The following is an 18296-nucleotide window of genomic DNA, read 5'->3' on the forward strand; positions in this document are numbered from 1 at the left end:
TTTAAGAAAAGGTCAAAATCAAATCTGATTATATATATATTTAAAATAACGTACAGTACAATGAATATGGGAGAATATACATTGGGACAAACTGCAGCATATTTTATTTTGAGGTGGAGGGCTTTGCAGATTTGTTGAGGTAACCTAACGATAAATAGAAAGAAAATAAGGCCATAGTGCAATACATGAATGAATAATGTCAGATTTAGTAGATGAAAGACAGTGTGTTGTAAAGTCAGATGTATCCATCTCTCTCTCTCTTTGAGCGACAGTGCTGAGCGTCTCCGCGCACTCCCGGACTCTGCCTCCCACTGTCCCGCGCTCTCTGCACGCGACTGAGTACATATTATACGATGTCAAACGACCTCTCCTGACTTGTCCGCTCGCACGCGCGCAGACACGCGGACTCGGATTACAACAACTGGAGTGGCGCGCACACAAGTCGCTCGTGTTTATGTAATGCCATATGTGAATGTGAATGTGTGTGCGTATGCGCGCTGGAGCTGGCGCGAGCTGGTCACCGCGACGGCGACAGCGGTCACACGTTTAAACATCAGCGACCCGTGCGTGCTTCTGCGGTCTGAGGGCTCGTGAGATTTCAGGGGTGCGGATTTGACCCAGCATATAGGAGGGCGCTCGAGCTCAACCGTTTTCACGCACGGCACGCACGTAGACCCGGTGTAATCGTCACGCGGATTGAATCAGTGGAATCTTTCGCGAGTGGATTCCTGCGTGGCATACCGGCGGAGAGCCAGGTCCAGTGGGTCGATCGGTGGTCGTTGTGCGTCTGCAGCACCGCGCAGAGAGGGGCGGCAGAGCAGGGTGTGCGGTGGACTCCTGGCCGATTCGGAGCATCCCACTACCGGCAGTATACATCCCTCCGCGCCTCAGCTCCAGCGGGAGGCCCGGAGCAGCGTCAGGATGTAGCGGCGGATTAACGGAGGAGAGAGGGCGCTCAGAGGAAGAGAGCGGGACCGGGAGGACCGAGGCGGCGGGACGGAGGGGACATGGGGAAGGACCAGGAGCTGCTCCAGGCCGTGAAGACCGAGGACCTGCTGACAGCTCAGCGGCTTCTACAGAGACCTCGGCCGGGGAAAGCCAGTCAGTATTCCTTCATCTTCCTGCCACACACACACACACACACACACACACACACACACACACACACACACACACACACACACACACACACACACACACACACACACACACACACACACACACACACACACACACACACACACACACACACACACACACACACACAACCAGTCATTACCTTGTCATGACGTTGTAGGCTAAATCTAATGGGATGACATTTAGCCTAAATGGTGCACTGTGTGTGTGTGTGTGTGTGTGTGTGTGTGTGTGTGTGTGTGTGTGTGTGTGTGTGTGTGTGTGTGTGTGTGTGTGTGTGTGTGTGTGTGTGTGTGTGTGTGTGTTTTGCCTTTGCTATGACGTTGAGTGTGTGATAGTGATGACGTTGCACATGTGTGAGAAGTGTCATCAGAATTAAATTAGAAATCAGGAAGATGCTTGTCACCCCATTTTCCTCCATTGATCGTTTTTCTGTGTGTGCGTGTGAGTGTGTGTGTGAGGCTGAAGTACATGGAGGTCCTACACTGCTCTCGGGACAGGGATTATTGGTGTGTGAAGATGCCAGATGTTAGTGGTAATAATGTGTTCACGTGCAGACATGTGCACATACTGAATGTGGCGCTCATGTGTGCACATGTGTGTGTGTGTGTGGGTGTGTGTGTGTGTGTGTGTGTGTGTGTGTGTGTGTGTGTGTGTGTGTGTGTGTGTGTGTGTGTGTGTGTGTGTGTGTGTGTGTGTGTGTGTGTGTGTGTGTGTGTGTGTGTGTGTGTGTGTGTGTGTGTGTGTGTGTGTGTGTGTGCGGGTGTTTGTCAGCTGAGACTTGAGGTGATAATTAGATTTCAATTACAGCCCTGAAACTGCTCTCCTCCTCTCCCATTTTATCACCAAGCTCCTCTCAACTCTAAGTTTGTCTCCTCATCACTACTCTAATTTCCTCCTTCCTTTCCCATGTTGTCTCCTTTCCTCTCTCTGGTTTTATTCCCTCTTCAGTTCCTTTCTTTCTCCTCTTGTCTCCTCTCATCCTTGTGTTCTCTATCATTGTCTCATCTCTTATCTCCTCTATTGTCCTCTATCCTTGTTTACCCATCTCTTGGTTTATCTCCTCATATCCTTATCTCCTCCCGTCTCTTCTCCTCTATACTTTTCTCCTCTTCTCTATCCTTGTCTCTTATCCCTTACTCTATTCTTGTATCCTATCCTCTCCTTTATCCTTGTCTCTTGTCCTCTACTCTATCCCTGTCTCCTATCCTCTCCTCTATCCAACCCTTCCCTTCCATCTTTGTCAGCTTACTTCTCCTCTCATGTCTTGTCCTTATTGTCTCCTCTCTCCTCTCTCCCTGTAACCTCCCTTCTCCTCTCCTCTTCTGTCCTCTATCCTTGTCACCTCCCTTCTCCCCTCCTATCTTCATCTCTTCTCTCCTTCTCTCCGTGTGTTTGTCTTTGGACATTCCAGCAGTGCCATGGAAAAGAAAAATGCTTCTCCTCAAATGCCAGAACAGATCAGCTCTGAGTGCTCAGTCCATTGCACACTGACAAAGAGAAAGGGGGAGGTGGGTGGAGGGTGATGGAGATGAGGGGAGAGGAGGAGGGCTAGAATGGGAGAGAAAAAGAGTGAGACTGCAAAACAGAAAGAGGGAAATGACAATTCATGAATACAGGGATGCAAAGAGACAGGAAGTGACGGAGAGATGTTAAAGGGTGAGTTATGGGAGGTGTGTGTGTGTGTGTGTGTGTGTGTGTGTGTGTGTGTGTGTGTGTGTGTGTGTGTGTGTGTGTGTGTGTGTGTGTGTGTGTGTGTGTGTGTGTGTGTGTGTGTGTGTGTGTGTGTGTGTGTGTGTGTGTGTGTGTGTGTGTGTGTGAGAGACACTGTGTGAATCCAGGTTTATGTTTGAATAATTAAACAGGAAGCAGGGTTTCTCTGCAGGAGAATCACACACACAAACACCGCTAACACCTAACACACACACAGTTACAGGGAATTGGTGTGCAGATGTACACACTCTGACACGTCAGGTGTTAGTCATGTGCCTGACAGCGTTTTCATTATTAACTGTATGCTAATGAAGTTCAGTGCAGCAGGTGAGAGGGAGTTGTTTGTTCTGTCAAAATGTCACAGTTTGATGGAGGATGGATATAGCAGTTGAATTGGTGAACCACTGTGTGAGGCCATTTCATTTCACAGCCCTTCTTGGTCACTGCCAGACAGAAACACTTCTTCTCTAACCAATTACATACATAGTTTGAAATTATTCATTCAGATTAGATAAGGGCATCGATACTATTCTCATGTCTGAATGGTCAACAAGTAGCTAGAGCTAGCAGCGGGTTAGCCAAAACTCCTAACAACAACTACACAGCATAAAGCTTCTACATAAAGGTAGATACTGCTGCAATGGCATCTGCTACATCAGGCCTGGCTCGTATCTCTTCATTCCAAAGAGAATTAAACAGCGGCACTGAAGGTGTTTCAACATTGAAAGCTTTCGAAAGAGTTTGTGTGACAGATAGTTCATCCAATCACCTGCCAACTTTTTTTTACATTGCCTTTTCCAAACAGTTAAAAAAAATGAGGTCTTCTCAGATGGTTCTGTGTAACAAACCATCTGTCTTTTGAAGAAAGAAAAATGAAAATAAGACTGTAAAAGATACATGAAATGTCTTGCAAAAATATTGTCAGTGCATATACATAACTAACCAAAAAAATGCCTTTCAAAATATGCAAGAAACGCCTCAAGATAATGTCCATATCCATCAATATTTCATTACTTGAAAATGTATTTACTCCTAAACTATTTGAACCAACATGGAGCTAGAAGAAGTTGTTTTTGAGGGTTTTTATTGGAGTTGAAGATAGACTGTAAATGGCCAGAGTAAGGACTCAGCCTTAATACCTGAGGTTCCTGTCCTATAGATCAATCGTTTTGTTTTTATAATAGGATTTGTTGACAGGAAAATAAAATGTCCCCCAGAGTTTAAGTTAAAAGCCTTGCTGCAATCATTATACTCACTGTTTAATGAAATTATTTGTCAGTGTATTGGATCATTAACTTTTTTAAAGTTCTAATGAATCCATTCAGACAAAAACATAGCGAGTTCCTGTACACTTTAAAATAGATTTAGACATAAAGCTTATTTGTAAACCATTTGGTAATGCTTTCCTTATCTTTGGCTCAGTTGCAATAAAGCTCTTAATCTTAGAGATATGAGAACATCGTTATCATAATTGTATCTCTCTTATGTTATATCAAGAAACTGAAATGGGCACAAAGTAATTTGTATATTGTATCTGCCTCTATCCACGATAAAGAAAGTGCAACAACACTGACCTTTTTTTGGCACAGCCACTAGTCTTTGATGCAGCTAAAGGTCTGTATCAAAATCCCTGATCTAAACTCAGCAGTAGATAGACCAGAATAAATCTTAATGGAAAAGATTATCTCTTTTTATTTATGTTTTTGGCTTGAGAACAACACATGATACTCACCTGAACTATATGTCTCTGACTGTTGTCTAATATTTGGTGTAAGGTGCAAAGAAAAGCAGATTATACTCCACAGTGAAGAGGACAGTTCTTGGGGGTTTTAACAGAACAATGCAGAACATTTGGAACATGAATTCCACTACAGTTAAAGTTAAAGTCAGTGTTAAAAAGAAATGCGCATAATAATTATGTATCTTTTGTGCTAACTGTTAACCTACATTTCTAAATGTATTAAATGAAAACTTGAAAGGTTTCATGTTTTCACTCGGTCAGAAATCTTCTTGCCCTTTGAGGAATAAACTGAGAGCTGCTGTTCATCACCCCATCAGTAAAGGAGCATCTAAAAAAACTAAAACATCTTTGACATTTGTGACATTTCACTTTTCTAAACACATAATAATACAAACCACTATTTAGGATTTAAAAAGTCTGTAACATATATCTGCATATTGATTTTCTGATAATGGCCCCTGCATCACTCACATAACATTTTGTATCTTTGATATAAATGTGATATAGCTTCTGCACGAGTATTAGCATGCTGTGCCCCTGAGTCCGGTCACTAACATATGTGTGTGCAATCGCCTGGAAGCAGAGCGAGAACAGATGTGTCAGCGTTTGTTTTAGGCCACATGTGAGGCTGGAACTCTAGATACATAATGACAGGCAGAAGGAGATGAAAACTGGACTTCAGAACATTTCTGATAATGAGAACCCCTGAGAAAACCCTCCTGAGGTTCTGGAAAACACACCACTGTTACTATGCATGTCGCTCTGCCAGAAGCTCATTGGCACTCTTTATTAAGATTGAAGTGTTTCAAATAAAATCACATCACATCACATAAAAATGTAATGTAATGTAATAAACTCTTGAATAGCTACAATTTGAGGGAGATATGGCAAAAATGGGGCGAATCCTGCGAGCTAGTTCAGACAGTCAACTTGAGCACTTATGCTGCATTCATACATAACGCCCCTTGCCACTCTACAACCAACCAAACAGAGTCTACTTAATATGCCGCTCTATTTAATGCTATGCATTGCTTGCTGCTGCTATTGCTGCAGCTACTTCCACGTCGCTGCTACTTGCCTGCCCCACCACTACCCCAGCTTCCACCTGTAAGCTCGGGGGGTTAGTTATTTAATCATCACTCATGATGTATATCTGTGGAGTGATGAGGCCCGAGCCTAGACGCCAAACTCAACTATAAGCTGCTTCTAATAAACATGTTAAAGACACTAGTGAGTTGTCTGACTGAAATAATATGATAGTAATCCCTGCCAAGCGATTGACAGTCAGTGAGAATTGCACATTGAGGGGTTACTATGGTAACCGGGGCTCAGTTGCAGTGTTTTGCCTGAAATTATCATAAAAAAAGAAGAAGTAAATGAGCCCCGGTCCAAGGACACCATCAGTGAGATATTATGGTAATGATTTAAACAGTTTGTTTCAAAGGAGGAAAATACATAATTGTTACAAGGGTGGTAAATAAATAAATATTATATTTAAGGCTCATGAATTTAAGTGGCTGAAATAATTAGGCAGGAGGTTATGAATAAAATAAGTGTGAGTTCGTAGATGAAATCAGTTTTGAGACAAAAGAAAGGATTAATTGTTTGAGGGCAGAGCGATACCCCGTTTTAGTCAGCTTCCTTCTCCGATTTGATTAAATATACGTCATGGTTTTGGGTCTCAAGGGGGTGGCGTTATGAAATAATGCCATGATCCAGACTCCATGTAAAGAAGGATAATCTATTGAGTAGTATTGAGTAAAACATAGTAGAATAATTGTGGGTGATGCATGTTGTGGTGCTGCCTTTCGTTCATAGTCTGAGGGGGGGGGGGTTTGATGTGACACAGATATCTGCACTCATTGATTCATCCGCTGGGGGGAGGGAGGGAGGATTCGTATTTTTAATCCAAGGAGGAAACCTACACACACACACACATACATACACACATACACACACATATAGGAGACTGATGTCAGCTGCAGAGTGTAAACAGTAACAGCAGAACTACCAATCAGCACGCGCTCTTTAGCAAATTACAGGGGAAATTAGAGTGTGAGAGCAGGATGAAGGGATGAATTGCAGATATAGCTGCAGAGAGAAGGAGAAGCTTTTCCCCCAGATTACAGAACAGCTCCAGATTACTGCCGTGGATTATGTGGGTTGGCCAAAAAAAAAAAAAGTAGAGGCAGAGAGACAAACAATCCGCTTTTTCTGTGTCCTTGTCAGAGTGTGTTGGTTTTTGTCTGCGTGCTACTACCTGCTGTCTGCTAGGGTCTCCATCTTTCTAATGCTCCAGTCGGAGATCATGGTATCACATACATGTTTGCATATTCACATTGTAACAAGCGCATACATGTACAAAAGAAAACCCAGACATACTTATCATACAGACAGGAGTGGTATCAATCTTTCATCCCAGACATAAAAAGGATTTTTCTTTCCCAAAAGGTTGAACTATTCCCTCAGGTTGATTTTATCTGAAGGGCAAAAATAAACCATGCTCGACTAAATGCTTTATTTGTCAAAGATAACAGCATCTGGTGGGAGAATGTATTTGATTACACAATAATTCAAATAGACCTGGAAAGTAAACTGGAACATTTGAATACAATCTTCAATTTCTCTTTAGTCTTTTGATAAAAGGATCAACACTAAACAATGAAATCAGAGTTCTTCATGTTACTAGATGGAACCGGTTTGTTCACATTAGCCATGCACTACTGATGAGAAACTGCCTCACAGCGATATTACTGGATATAGTGAAGTTGTAATAAAACGCTACTGTTAACACAATGGAATAATACAATTCTTATCGATGGATGAACACACACATTTCAATTTGTTTTATGCAACTCATATGACAGACACATTTTGTGAATATTACTTTAATGCTTTTGTGGATGAGTTTCCCAGAGTTACTTCTCTTTGTCTTCATTACCTTGTCACTTCTCCTCGACCTTGGCCGCTGCTGTTGAAGTGAGGAATCTGTTGTTTTAGAGGCTCAGGTATAAGCGTGTAGCTGTCAACTCTACCTGCAGGGAATGAATAATTAGAATATGTGCAAGGGGAGAGAATACGTTAATCACTGATTTCCGAATAGATTTAAATTTCACGGTTTTTGTAATGAGTTTGTTATTCTACTATTTTGCTGTCTCATCATGTCTCTTCTCTCTGTTTGTTTCAGAGCTCCTCGGAGCTGCAAAGCGAGTGAACGTCAACATCCAGGATGCTGATGGGTGAGGCAATACAGCTCATTTTCGTACCTTGTTTTGTTTTTCCTCATTGAAATCATCTCAATAGTTTATTCCCCTCTTTACTTATTCATCTGTTCGTTCTTTGCTTTCTTTATGTCTTCTTGTCATCAGATTTTTTTTGTTTTGATTTTGATATACTTTATTAATCCCCGTGGGGAAATTGTTTCTCTGCATTTGACCTATCCTAGTGTTAGGAGCAGTGGGCTGCCATTATGTACGGCGCCCGGGGAGCAGTGTAGGAAACGGTGCCTTGCTCAGGGATACCTCGGTAGCACTTGTTCTTGTCGGGTCTTGAACTGGTGACCTTCCAGTTGCCAAGCCAAGTCCCTATCGACTTCGCCACCACCGCCACCGATTCAATGATTAACCGATTCATGTTACTCCTTACATTGCATCGTAGCTACAGAGTTGAATCCCTGAATTGAATCACATTGGATATTGATATATTCAACAGTAAATAATATAAATATGCTATGACCTACGACCCGCTGCAAAAACAACATAATATTGAGAGCAGTGGTTCCTAACTTGAAGGTCAGAACCCCCCAAGGGACAACAAAATGTGCCTATAATCAATATTTTTGATACAATGTGTACTAAATGACAATGTGAAAAGGGGTCACCCGTATTGATGAACCTTCCAGAGAATACCACCCAGATATGCAGCGTTCCTCAGCTTTAAGCTTTATAGTGAGTTTCAGCTCATTGTTTATCTGTAGGATCCACAACTTTACTGTTTTAATTGACTCACTGCAAAAATAGCAACATTTTCAGCCACAGCAGGCAGCTGTTTAAAAGAAAAAAAAGCTCTTAAGACCCTTCTGTACACTTCCTGCTCAGCACCAAACAGACAAACCAGAACAGACGGACACAGTACGAGCTTAAGACCCAGATATGTAGTCAGGAGCTGGTGAAGACTAAAAACAGTGCTAAACAGAGTGATTTATTTTTATTTTATTTAGCCATTTTTCTTCTAATGCAATTGAACCTCCTATAGGTTCTGCTCTGATGAGTAGGACAACAGGCCTATTATTAGGACCACTGCTCAAAGCAGTAAGATGGTCCAAGAAGGCGCAAATATATTGAATATTTGTTTTACCTTTTAGCTGCAACCAGCAGCTCTATAGCTTGCGTTGTTGGTTGGTCGTGCCACACAGATTTCTCCTCATGTAGGCAGCCACAGCCTTTGCAATGGGAGGCTGAAATTTGGCATGCAGGTTGCGTGAGTGTATAATGATGTGGATGTATGCACATACTGTAAATGGTCTAATCTATTGCAAATTAGCACTTGTTAGTTCTAAAGAAGCTAGGGATATTAACCAGCCCCTTAAAATCTTGTTTACCTTTTTACATTGATAAAGTTACGTACAGGTGTACTACAAAACACCTAACACCCACATACATCTGCAGCTGACTGACCGGAGCTGTACTGACTGGTGCAGGCAAGCCTTACATAATCTTCTTCTGGGATCAATATACTATCATCCATATCATTTTACACATTACTCCATCTATCACTAAAACATGCAGCCGGCTGGAGACTTTAATAACCTTGAAGATAAGCCTACATTTCTCAGCTCTTAATTTGTTCAGAAATTGTTCCTTATCAACTCTGAATGTATGAATGTTTGCTATATTTAGACTCCTAAGCGGTTAAGCTTTTTGTGTGCACATGCTTGGTTTGTGATTGTGTTTCATTTGGCTCCATCAGATAACAAAGATATTTTTATTATAATGATTGGAATCAGATAATTGGACTCAACTGCTAGTAATGACTGATGATTTGCTGATTTGACTCTGGGGCCAGGCCCTTGAATGCACCAGGGATCCATTAGACACTCACACACAGAAACGCTATGTGCACGCTTTTGCTCTGGGGTAGAGAGATTGCTTATTAATGGAAGTAGGTCATTTGCCCCCTCCCGTCGCTCACACAGAGCTGGGGGGCGGAGCTGCTCTACGCTTAAGATGATTTCATTAAGTTAGGCTCTGGTTTCACACTGCAAATTTGAATATGTGTATTTTTAAACGTTTCCTGTGTGTGTGTGTGTGTGTGTGTGTGTGTGTGTGTGTGTGTGTGTGTGTGTGTGTGTGTGTGTGTGTGTGTGTGTGTGTGTGTGTGTGTGTGTGTGTGTGTGTGTGTGTGTGTGTGTGTGTGTGTGTGTGTGTGTGTGTGTGTATGTGTGTGTGTGTGAAGGTTGGCACCGCTGCACCATGCCGCTCTGAGTGGTAACAAGGAGCTCATCTCTCTGCTGTTGGAGGCCCAGGCAGCAGTGGATATTAAAGACAATAAAGGTAAAAACACACAGATTTTCACAGAATGTCCTCACATTTGACCATGAAACAGGTCAAAAACAGACAAAAAACAATCATTAAAAAACAGGAAAACAAACACATGTCTTCTGGCTCTGACTACGTGGCTGATAAATACCCTCTTGTGTGATAAAAGGTGAGCTTGTTTGAAATGTAATAAAAATGCTGTCTGTGTAGGATGCGGTATTTATGAGAGGTGACAGATTTGTGTGCAAAGCAAACAATAAACAATGGAGGAGCTTCATGGCTGCAGGGCTGAGAGCCAAGAGGGAGCAGGGAAGCAAATATCTCCATCTCAAACTGGCAGATTCCAGGAGAAGGAGAAGAAGAAGAAATCTCAGCGCAGATGGGAGATTTAATCCCTGCAGGCTGTAGGACTACTGTCTCCTCATTTACAGTCTTCTCCAGTGTGTCTCTAAATACATGTTTACAGCTGGTAGGCATCCTAACCAGGTGGTCCTCAACCATCTCGGTGGAGTTGGTAGAGAAACAATAAATCATTATTAAATCACAGTTTGCAGAGGAAGTTGGTTGTACCAGTGTTACACTGTGTTCACGTATAGACAGATTATGCACCAACTACATTCCTTGCACACTACCCCCACCTTCGTTTTGCTACTTCTTATAAAATAAATAAAATAAAAGTCACAGCACAGAGGGGCAGGAATCAGATTTCACTTGTCTTGTGACAAGTTAAAACTGGTGGAGGATTTGGTGTGAAAGCGGAAAGCAAAGAACCTTTTTGCTGTTAATTTCGTATTAAAGGTGCTCGACAATATTTTCTTATAAAATGTTTGATGTGAGTAGTTACACCGCTCTCGTCACAAGTTTAATAATTCAAAATCATCATTCTCGGTTGCATCCATAATGGAAAGCACTGGAAATCGTGGCTTGATTTCCCTCAGAAGTTGGTGGAGACCAAAAGAGAGCTGAAAGGAGAGTGAATGAATCATGAGGTCAGAAACACGACTCCAGTTGAACTTGTATATTTCAACGTTGTATCTTGGCTTGTCTTGGCTTGTATCTTGCCCCAAATAAATCTTGTAATGGAAACTGGCATGGAAATGTTGATCCTGATTCAGACCATGTCACATCCATCTCCTAAATGTTCGTGTTGAGATGCCAGCTTAGGGTCACTGACACGGACATCCTGCAGGCCCGGCCCTCTGGGCTTGATATCCTGTCCACAAAGAGATCATAAACAAAAAAGAAATCAAACAACTATGTATTCAGGAACTCTTCCAGGATACTCCTGGGAATACAGCTTAGGGTATTTCCAAAATCAGAAAAACTGATTTGGTTGTGATGATCCAATTTCGATGCAAGTATTTCACATTATTGTGTCCTTCATTCGTTCTGTGTAGAGGCTTTGAGGCGTACAAAATACTATCTATACAAAAGACACAGACGTACCACATTACTCACCACAGACTGGATTGCTTGTAGCTTAATGCAGGGTTCCTCCATAAGCAATGAATGTGTTATCTAGAAATATCTAGTGCCTCATCTGGCATTATATTTTCCTTAATCAATCTTTTGAATTTAATTGTAAAATCCCCAAATAGTTGGAAACATCTATTTGTTAGAAATAAATGCCTCCCGCATTAACATCACACAAATCCGGATAAAGTTTGTCTCAAATTTCATTCCAAGTGGCTTTAGAAAAGTCTTAAGAAGTCTTAAATCTAACTTGCCTTAAGTAGCAGGACCCCTGTTAAGAGGAGGTTGCTTATTTAAAGCTTGTTTGTCTGTGGGGGCACAACTATTGCTTTAACGGGCCTCTCTTCACGTGGGCAGTTTGAACCTGAAGTAAGAGGAGTGAAGTGCTGGCAGAGTGGATGATCTGGGTCATGTGTAATTGTGAGTGCTTTGCAGGTCAAGGATGAGGTGGCACATGTAGGTGGATGGGGGGGCAGTATACCAGTAAGTTTGCTGACTAAATGAGTTCCTGAGTCTTCTCAACTTCAAACCAGTCAAGTTTACTGTCCCTCTTTCTCTGTCTGAGTGAAGCTACCTCTTTGCTCACTATCTAAAAGCTATTTACGGCTGCCTGAGAGTCATTTTCCTCCACATCTCTTCATATAATCAGGGTTTAGCTACTAGCTCGTACAGCTGCTGTTTCTGTTCATTCTGCCAGCACCTCTCTTCTGAGTCAGGACTCCTTCATGCCAGCCAGGGCTGGAGGGCCTCTTTTTTCAGCCCAATGATGTGGCTTATCGCTTGCATTAAGACTGGGGGTCTTGGATTGCTGCCATGAGAAACCTGCTCTCTGCTTCTTGCAGTCACTGCTACAAAGTGCGGCTTAATGTCTTCTGGTGAGAGGCACGAGTAATGATTCTGTTGTGCCGTTGTGTGCTGTGCTCAGCTGGTCTTTGCATTACCTTGCATTTCCTGCATGGGCTGCAATGTCCAGTTTCCTGCAAGCTTCTCCAGGGTCTCTTCAGCCACTTATAGGGGATTTCTTGACTTACTCTTTTGTCTGAAAGCAGTTTGTCTGCAACGTCCCATGAGTATGATGCTTGCACAAACAGTTTCCGTACGGTCACAAAGGGTCAATGGCATGTCAGCCACAATAAGATTGCAGAGGAGGGGCACTGCCAGTCTGTGCCTGTTGAACTGAGAGTACAGTATGTCTGGAAAACTGCATTCACATTAGGACTGAAACTAATGATTCCTGTCATTGTTAATTCAGCTACTGATTGTTATCTGGATTATCCCATCCATCATTTAATTAAAAAAAGCAAAAGTTTCTATCAGATATTTAGCAAACTATCATATAAATAAATAAAGCTGGACCAGTGAATTAAGGCTGAAAGAATACCAAAACAATTCGTCTAATATAATTATAGCTGAACCATTTCTGACTTATTGTTTCATCTTCAATGCAAAACATTATTTCTACATTTCTACATTTATGCTACAATGGTGTTTATTTGAGTCTAGTAATACTGTATTAGGTTTTATAAACTGCTCACTGACAAACTGTCAAACCTTATATTCTAATTGTCTTGTGTATATCTGTGTGCATGTCCTTATGTGGTCTTGTATGTCTGTTATTTGATGTGCTGTCCTCTGTGTGTGTGTGTGTGTGTGTGTGTGTGTGTGTGTGTGTGTGTGAGTGTGTGTGTGTGTGTGTGTGTGTGTGTGTGTGTGTGTGTGTGTGTGTGTGTGTGTGTGTGTGTGTGTGTGTGTGTGTGTGTGTGTGTGTGTGTGTGTGTGTGTGTGTGTGTGTGTGTGTGTGTGTGTGTGTGTGTGTCTTTTTTTGTGTAGGGATGCGTCCTTTGCATTACGCTGCATGGCAGGGGAAGACTGAACCAATGAAAATGCTGCTGAAGTCAGGATCGTCAGTCAACGGACAGTCAGATGAAGGACAGATCCCTCTCCACCTATCATCTCAACACGGACATTACGATGGGGTAACCGTGTTTGTGTGTGCTCTGATGTGTGTATAGTGGCCGTGTGTGTGTGTTTTGTAAGGAGTTGTGTGTTATGTTTGCCTGATGATGCATGCATGATTTGTGTTTGTTATAAGCAAGGAATTTGAGAACCGCCACTGAGATTTGTGTGTGTGTGTGTGTGTGTGTGTGTGTGTGTGTGTGTGTGTGTGTGTGTGTGTGTGTGTGTGTGTGTGTGTGTGTGTGTGTGTGTGTGTGTGTGTGTGTGCGCGTGTGCGTGCGCGTGTGCGTGTGTGCGTGTTACAGTCAGAGATGTTGCTGCAACACCAGTCCAACCCGTGTATCTCGGACTCAGCTGCGAAAACACCACTGGACCTCGCCTGTGAATTTGGACGTGTCACAGTGAGTAGGATAAAAGAAAGAGACATTAAATTACTTTTTACATTTTATGAAACCTTTATTTGACCAGGAAAGCCTCTCTTACAACTGTGTCATACGTTTAGAAGAGATCTTCATCAATTTGACAAAACAATATATAGAATAGTGCATGACGCAACTAAATACAAAAGCAACATAAATTAGAGGCACAACCTCAACCTATGACTTACAGACTCAAAGACACATTAACTGTAGCTTTCAAATCAAACACAAATGCCTGACAACAATAGTATATTGTTATTAATAAAAATAGAGGAATCAACGTCTTGATCAGATTTTTCACACATTTCCAGAAGGTGTGGTCAGTATATACAATCTTGTTTATGTAATTCACTGCAGACTGTACGAAATGATTCCATTATATGTATATATAATGTTCATATTATGTGTTTATCTGTTTTAAGGTGGTCCAGCTCTTGCTCAGCAGTAACATGTGTGCAGCCATGCTGGAACCAAAGCCCACCGACCCAAACGGAGTGTCACCTCTTCATCTGGCTGCCAAGAACGGACACATCGATGTCATACGGTCTGAAAACCTGTCCCTTTAATATCAGTGTGTGTCTGTCTTCATAATACTCTGCCTATCAGTCAGTCTGCCCGCTTCACTCACTCATCTAACATGACCCTAACTTCAGGGTCAGGATTGTGTCCAAAAAATCTGTTACGGTCTAAAGCACATTCTGTATGGTTCCACATAATGAAAGTTGTTATAAGGTTTCTTTGACCTTGAAGTGTTTTTTGTATAGATATTGATTTTACTTTACTGCTGTTATTTGCCATAAGCTGTTGGAGCCATTTTAAGCTTTTGGTTTTATAAAGAGAATATCTAACAGATGTATTTTGAGTTTTGGTTAAAAGTATGATTAATTTAATATATTATTTTAGACATGTTAATGTATATCTATAAACCGTTTTTCATATAATCAAGAACTGATCGTTTTTTTGAATGACAGAATTGCAAGACAATCTGTGTTTGCTGGTTAGATGGTGGAGGAGCAACAGTTTTCATTAAACATTATCTTTCACACAAGTTCACAATATCAGGGCACGTTTTATTCGGATTTTGGATATTATTTTCAGAAAGTCAACTGAATTTCGTTGTTCAATAAATCATTTTTTTCGATCATGCTAAGCATCTCCGTGTGTGCTTTTTGGAAATGAGTAACCTCAGATGGCTAAGAGGAGTAAAAGCCTAAGACTAGCCACTTCATAAGCACTTGGATGGAATGATGTTATAAAAGATGCTTTACAAACAAAGGTTAACTTTATTATTATTTTGTGCTGCAGGTTGCTGATCCAGGCTGGAATAGATATCAACCGACAGTCTGAGTCTGGCACAGCGCTACATCAGGCAGCCCTCTGTGGGAAGACAGAGGTTGTGCGTCTGCTGCTGGATGTAAGTCCATCTGTCTGTCTCTTTTACATGTTTACATAAGCAACTGTTGTTAAAGCTGCCTCCCTCTCCTCAGCTGAGCAGGTTTTACACCTCAGCACTTGGCATTCATCCCACAGAGCTGTGTGATAAAGCCTGTGGGAAGCTTCTAACATGAAAGTCTAGCAGTATGGCCAGCATCCTACCTGTCCTGCAATATTCAAATTAGCTCTGTTTTGTCTTTTCAACACTTTTGTCGTGCTTTTGATGTTCTTGCAGAGGCACATTTTCCCACTGGGCATCTACACACAGCCAGACTAACACAGAACAATTTCCCATTGCAGCTCTAATCTTGTTTCTTATCCTCTTCCATCCAGAGTGGCATCAGTGCAGGGGTGAGAAACACTCTGAGTCAAACGGCCCTGGACATTGTTAACCAATTCACCACCACACAGGCCAGTCGAGAGATCAAACAACTACTGAGAGGTGAGTACCACCGGGAATAACACTCAATTTAGTCTCACAATCCAATTCCATGTAATACCACGGCTGGAATCGTCAAAATAGATATAGATAATTTATTGTGGAAATTATTAATTTAGTATGATGTATGGGGAGAGCCTTGTGTCTTGATTAAACAGTCCTTTTTTTCCACACATGTAAAACTCTCTGCTGATTGTCCTCCACTCAACTCCACTGCTCACTCTGTATTCTGCCCGTAGATGCCTCGGCTGCGATGCAGGTGCGTGCCCTGAAGGATTACTGCAACAACTACGACCTGACCAGCCTCAACATCAAAAATGGAGACATTATCACGGTACATAGATCTGATAAAAATGTTTTAAACATAGATGTAGCCAACTCTAGTTAGGGTCTATTATGCTTTTTCGGGCTTTCCCTTCCCTGTACTGTGATATAGGTTATTGTGCAAATGCTTCCATTGGACTCCTTTGTTTACTTCAGTAACATAGTGAAATCATTATGCAAGACTTGCGCTGCTATTGGTTAGCGCTCCTACACATTGTACGTGATAGGGTAAGGGATGGGAGATTTTGAATCATTTGAGCAATCAGAGCAGACTCTGTTACAGACAGAGGGTGAAAAGAGGTGCTGCAGCACAGGCAGTATGAGAAAAATAAATACATTTTTTAAATGAAAACATGTCCCAGTAGAAGCACCAAATGCAAATATGAACCTGAAAATGTGCTTAATATGTCCTCTTTACAAAACTGCAAACAGGATTTGATCATATTTTTGTAAACTGTTGTTTGTTTGCAGGTTTTGGAGCAGCACTCTGACGGCCGATGGAAAGGCTGCATACATGACAACCGCACAGGAAATGACCGTGTGGGCTACTTTCCCTCCAACATGGTGGAAGTCATCAAGAGGGCAGGTGACCACCCACATCACAGCTGTATGTGTGTTGGTGTGTGTGTGGGTGGGTGATGTGTGGGTGGGTGATGCGTGTGTGTGTGTGTGCTTCGCATGTGTGTGAGTTCAGCAGCCGATCATTATAGCTGCAGCATCATCAGCCTTTTTAGGCTTTTTTTTCCCAACCTGTCAAACATCTCCATTGATCAATCCTTTCCCCTATTGGCTGTCACCCTCACCCCTCTATATCTCTGATCCTTCTGTCACACCCCCCCCCTTGAAAAGCCTGTCAAGCCCAACCCGCTCTGCTTGATTATTATGCTTTTGTTCATATTGTTTGTTTGCTTTGTTGTTATAGTTGTTTAATATTTACATGTATAGAGATATATTCCCTGTGGATATATAGATGTTTTAATTTCTCATATTTTGATTTCAATCAGTTATTATTTCATACATTTTCATATCTGATTAGATTTGTTTTCGTTTCAAGTTGACTGATCAGTTGTTATTGTTGTGTTATTGTTGTTTTGCACCTCCCTCCTCCTGGCTCGTGTCCAGGTCACTCCCCCTCCCTGCAGTGCCACACCCTCCTGCTCCGCAGGGCCAACCCCTGTCCCATTGCCGCCGTCAACGGAAACTCATACCCCCCCTCCAAAGTCCTCCCCCTGCATCTGCCTCCCCCTACTCTAAACCCCGACACACAATCCCTCGCTCGTTTCTCCTCCTTTGGGTACGTTCCTTTTCCCATCTCTCCTCCTTCTCTATCCACTTCTCACCCTCCGCCTCCGCCTCCTCCTCTTCCTCCTCCCCCTCCTTTCTCCACTTCTCCGGAGCAGCAGAGTCAAAAAGGTACTGCTGTTTACCTTTTGACAAAACCACATAGAGCATATAGAATATATCTGCTAGTTCCAGCACCTGTATATATACAGTATATATACTGTGTGTGTGTGTGTGTGTGTGTGTGTGTGTGTGTGTGTGTGTGTGTGTGTGTGTGTGTGTGTGTGTGTGTGTGTGTGTGTGTGTGTGTGCGTGTGTGTGTGCGTGTGCGTGTGCGTGTGTGTGTGTGTGTGTGTGTGTGTGAATAATTAAGTGTGTATACAGTATATCGATATTAAAGGATCAGTTCACCCTTATGACAGAAAGGTATATTTTCCCTCTTACTCCTATCCAGTTCTTCTGCTATTTTATTTCAGTGGGAACTATTTTGTTCCATAGGTGATAAAAAAAACTGGAAATCATCGATAGATAATCTATTATTTATCTTCATCGACCACAACATTTCTTTCAACATTTTGTTTTCATGCAACATCAAATACTTCAATTGTTCTGGAACATCTTTTTGTCATTCCAGTGAACTGACTCTTTACCTGAAACATTCAAAAGACTGGCACGATTTTCAAACACTTTCAGTATTAAAGAAGCATTACTTATCATATACTGTAAAATTATAGACAGCTTTATCATGAACTAGCCTAAAGGAAACGTCGGGCTTTACAGGTTTGGAGTTATTAGCACTCAGAGGTGTCCGAACCACTGTGAATAATAATTATGTGTTTATG

General features: G+C 42.0%; 1 protein-coding gene across 5 annotated transcripts in view; it reads left to right on the forward strand.

Moving 5' to 3' along the window:
• Window positions 1–327: 327 nt before the first annotated feature.
• The window catches only part of LOC307024107 (uncharacterized protein), a 35638-nt gene continuing 17669 nt past the window's right edge, over window positions 328–18296 (forward strand). For 4 of the 5 annotated variants that reach the window (XM_079657936.1, XM_079657938.1, XM_079657937.1 and 1 more), the window contains exons 1-11: window positions 328–1101; window positions 7779–7830; window positions 10046–10143; window positions 13432–13577; window positions 13863–13958; window positions 14399–14520; window positions 15282–15390; window positions 15744–15852; window positions 16089–16183; window positions 16645–16759; window positions 17296–17586. In XM_079657936.1, coding sequence (XP_079514062.1) covers window positions 1008–1101; window positions 7779–7830; window positions 10046–10143; window positions 13432–13577; window positions 13863–13958; window positions 14399–14520; window positions 15282–15390; window positions 15744–15852; window positions 16089–16183; window positions 16645–16759; window positions 17296–17586 — 1327 coding nt within the window. In that variant the 5' untranslated portion in view covers window positions 328–1007. The remainder of the gene's footprint in view (window positions 1102–7778; window positions 7831–10045; window positions 10144–13431; window positions 13578–13862; window positions 13959–14398; window positions 14521–15281; window positions 15391–15743; window positions 15853–16088; window positions 16184–16644; window positions 16760–17295; window positions 17587–18296) is intronic. The other variant, XM_079657940.1, reaches the window with a different exon arrangement.

Source organism: Notothenia rossii, assembly GCF_949606895.1.
Source record: "Notothenia rossii genome assembly, chromosome: 1".
Taxonomy (NCBI): domain Eukaryota; kingdom Metazoa; phylum Chordata; class Actinopteri; order Perciformes; family Nototheniidae; genus Notothenia; species Notothenia rossii.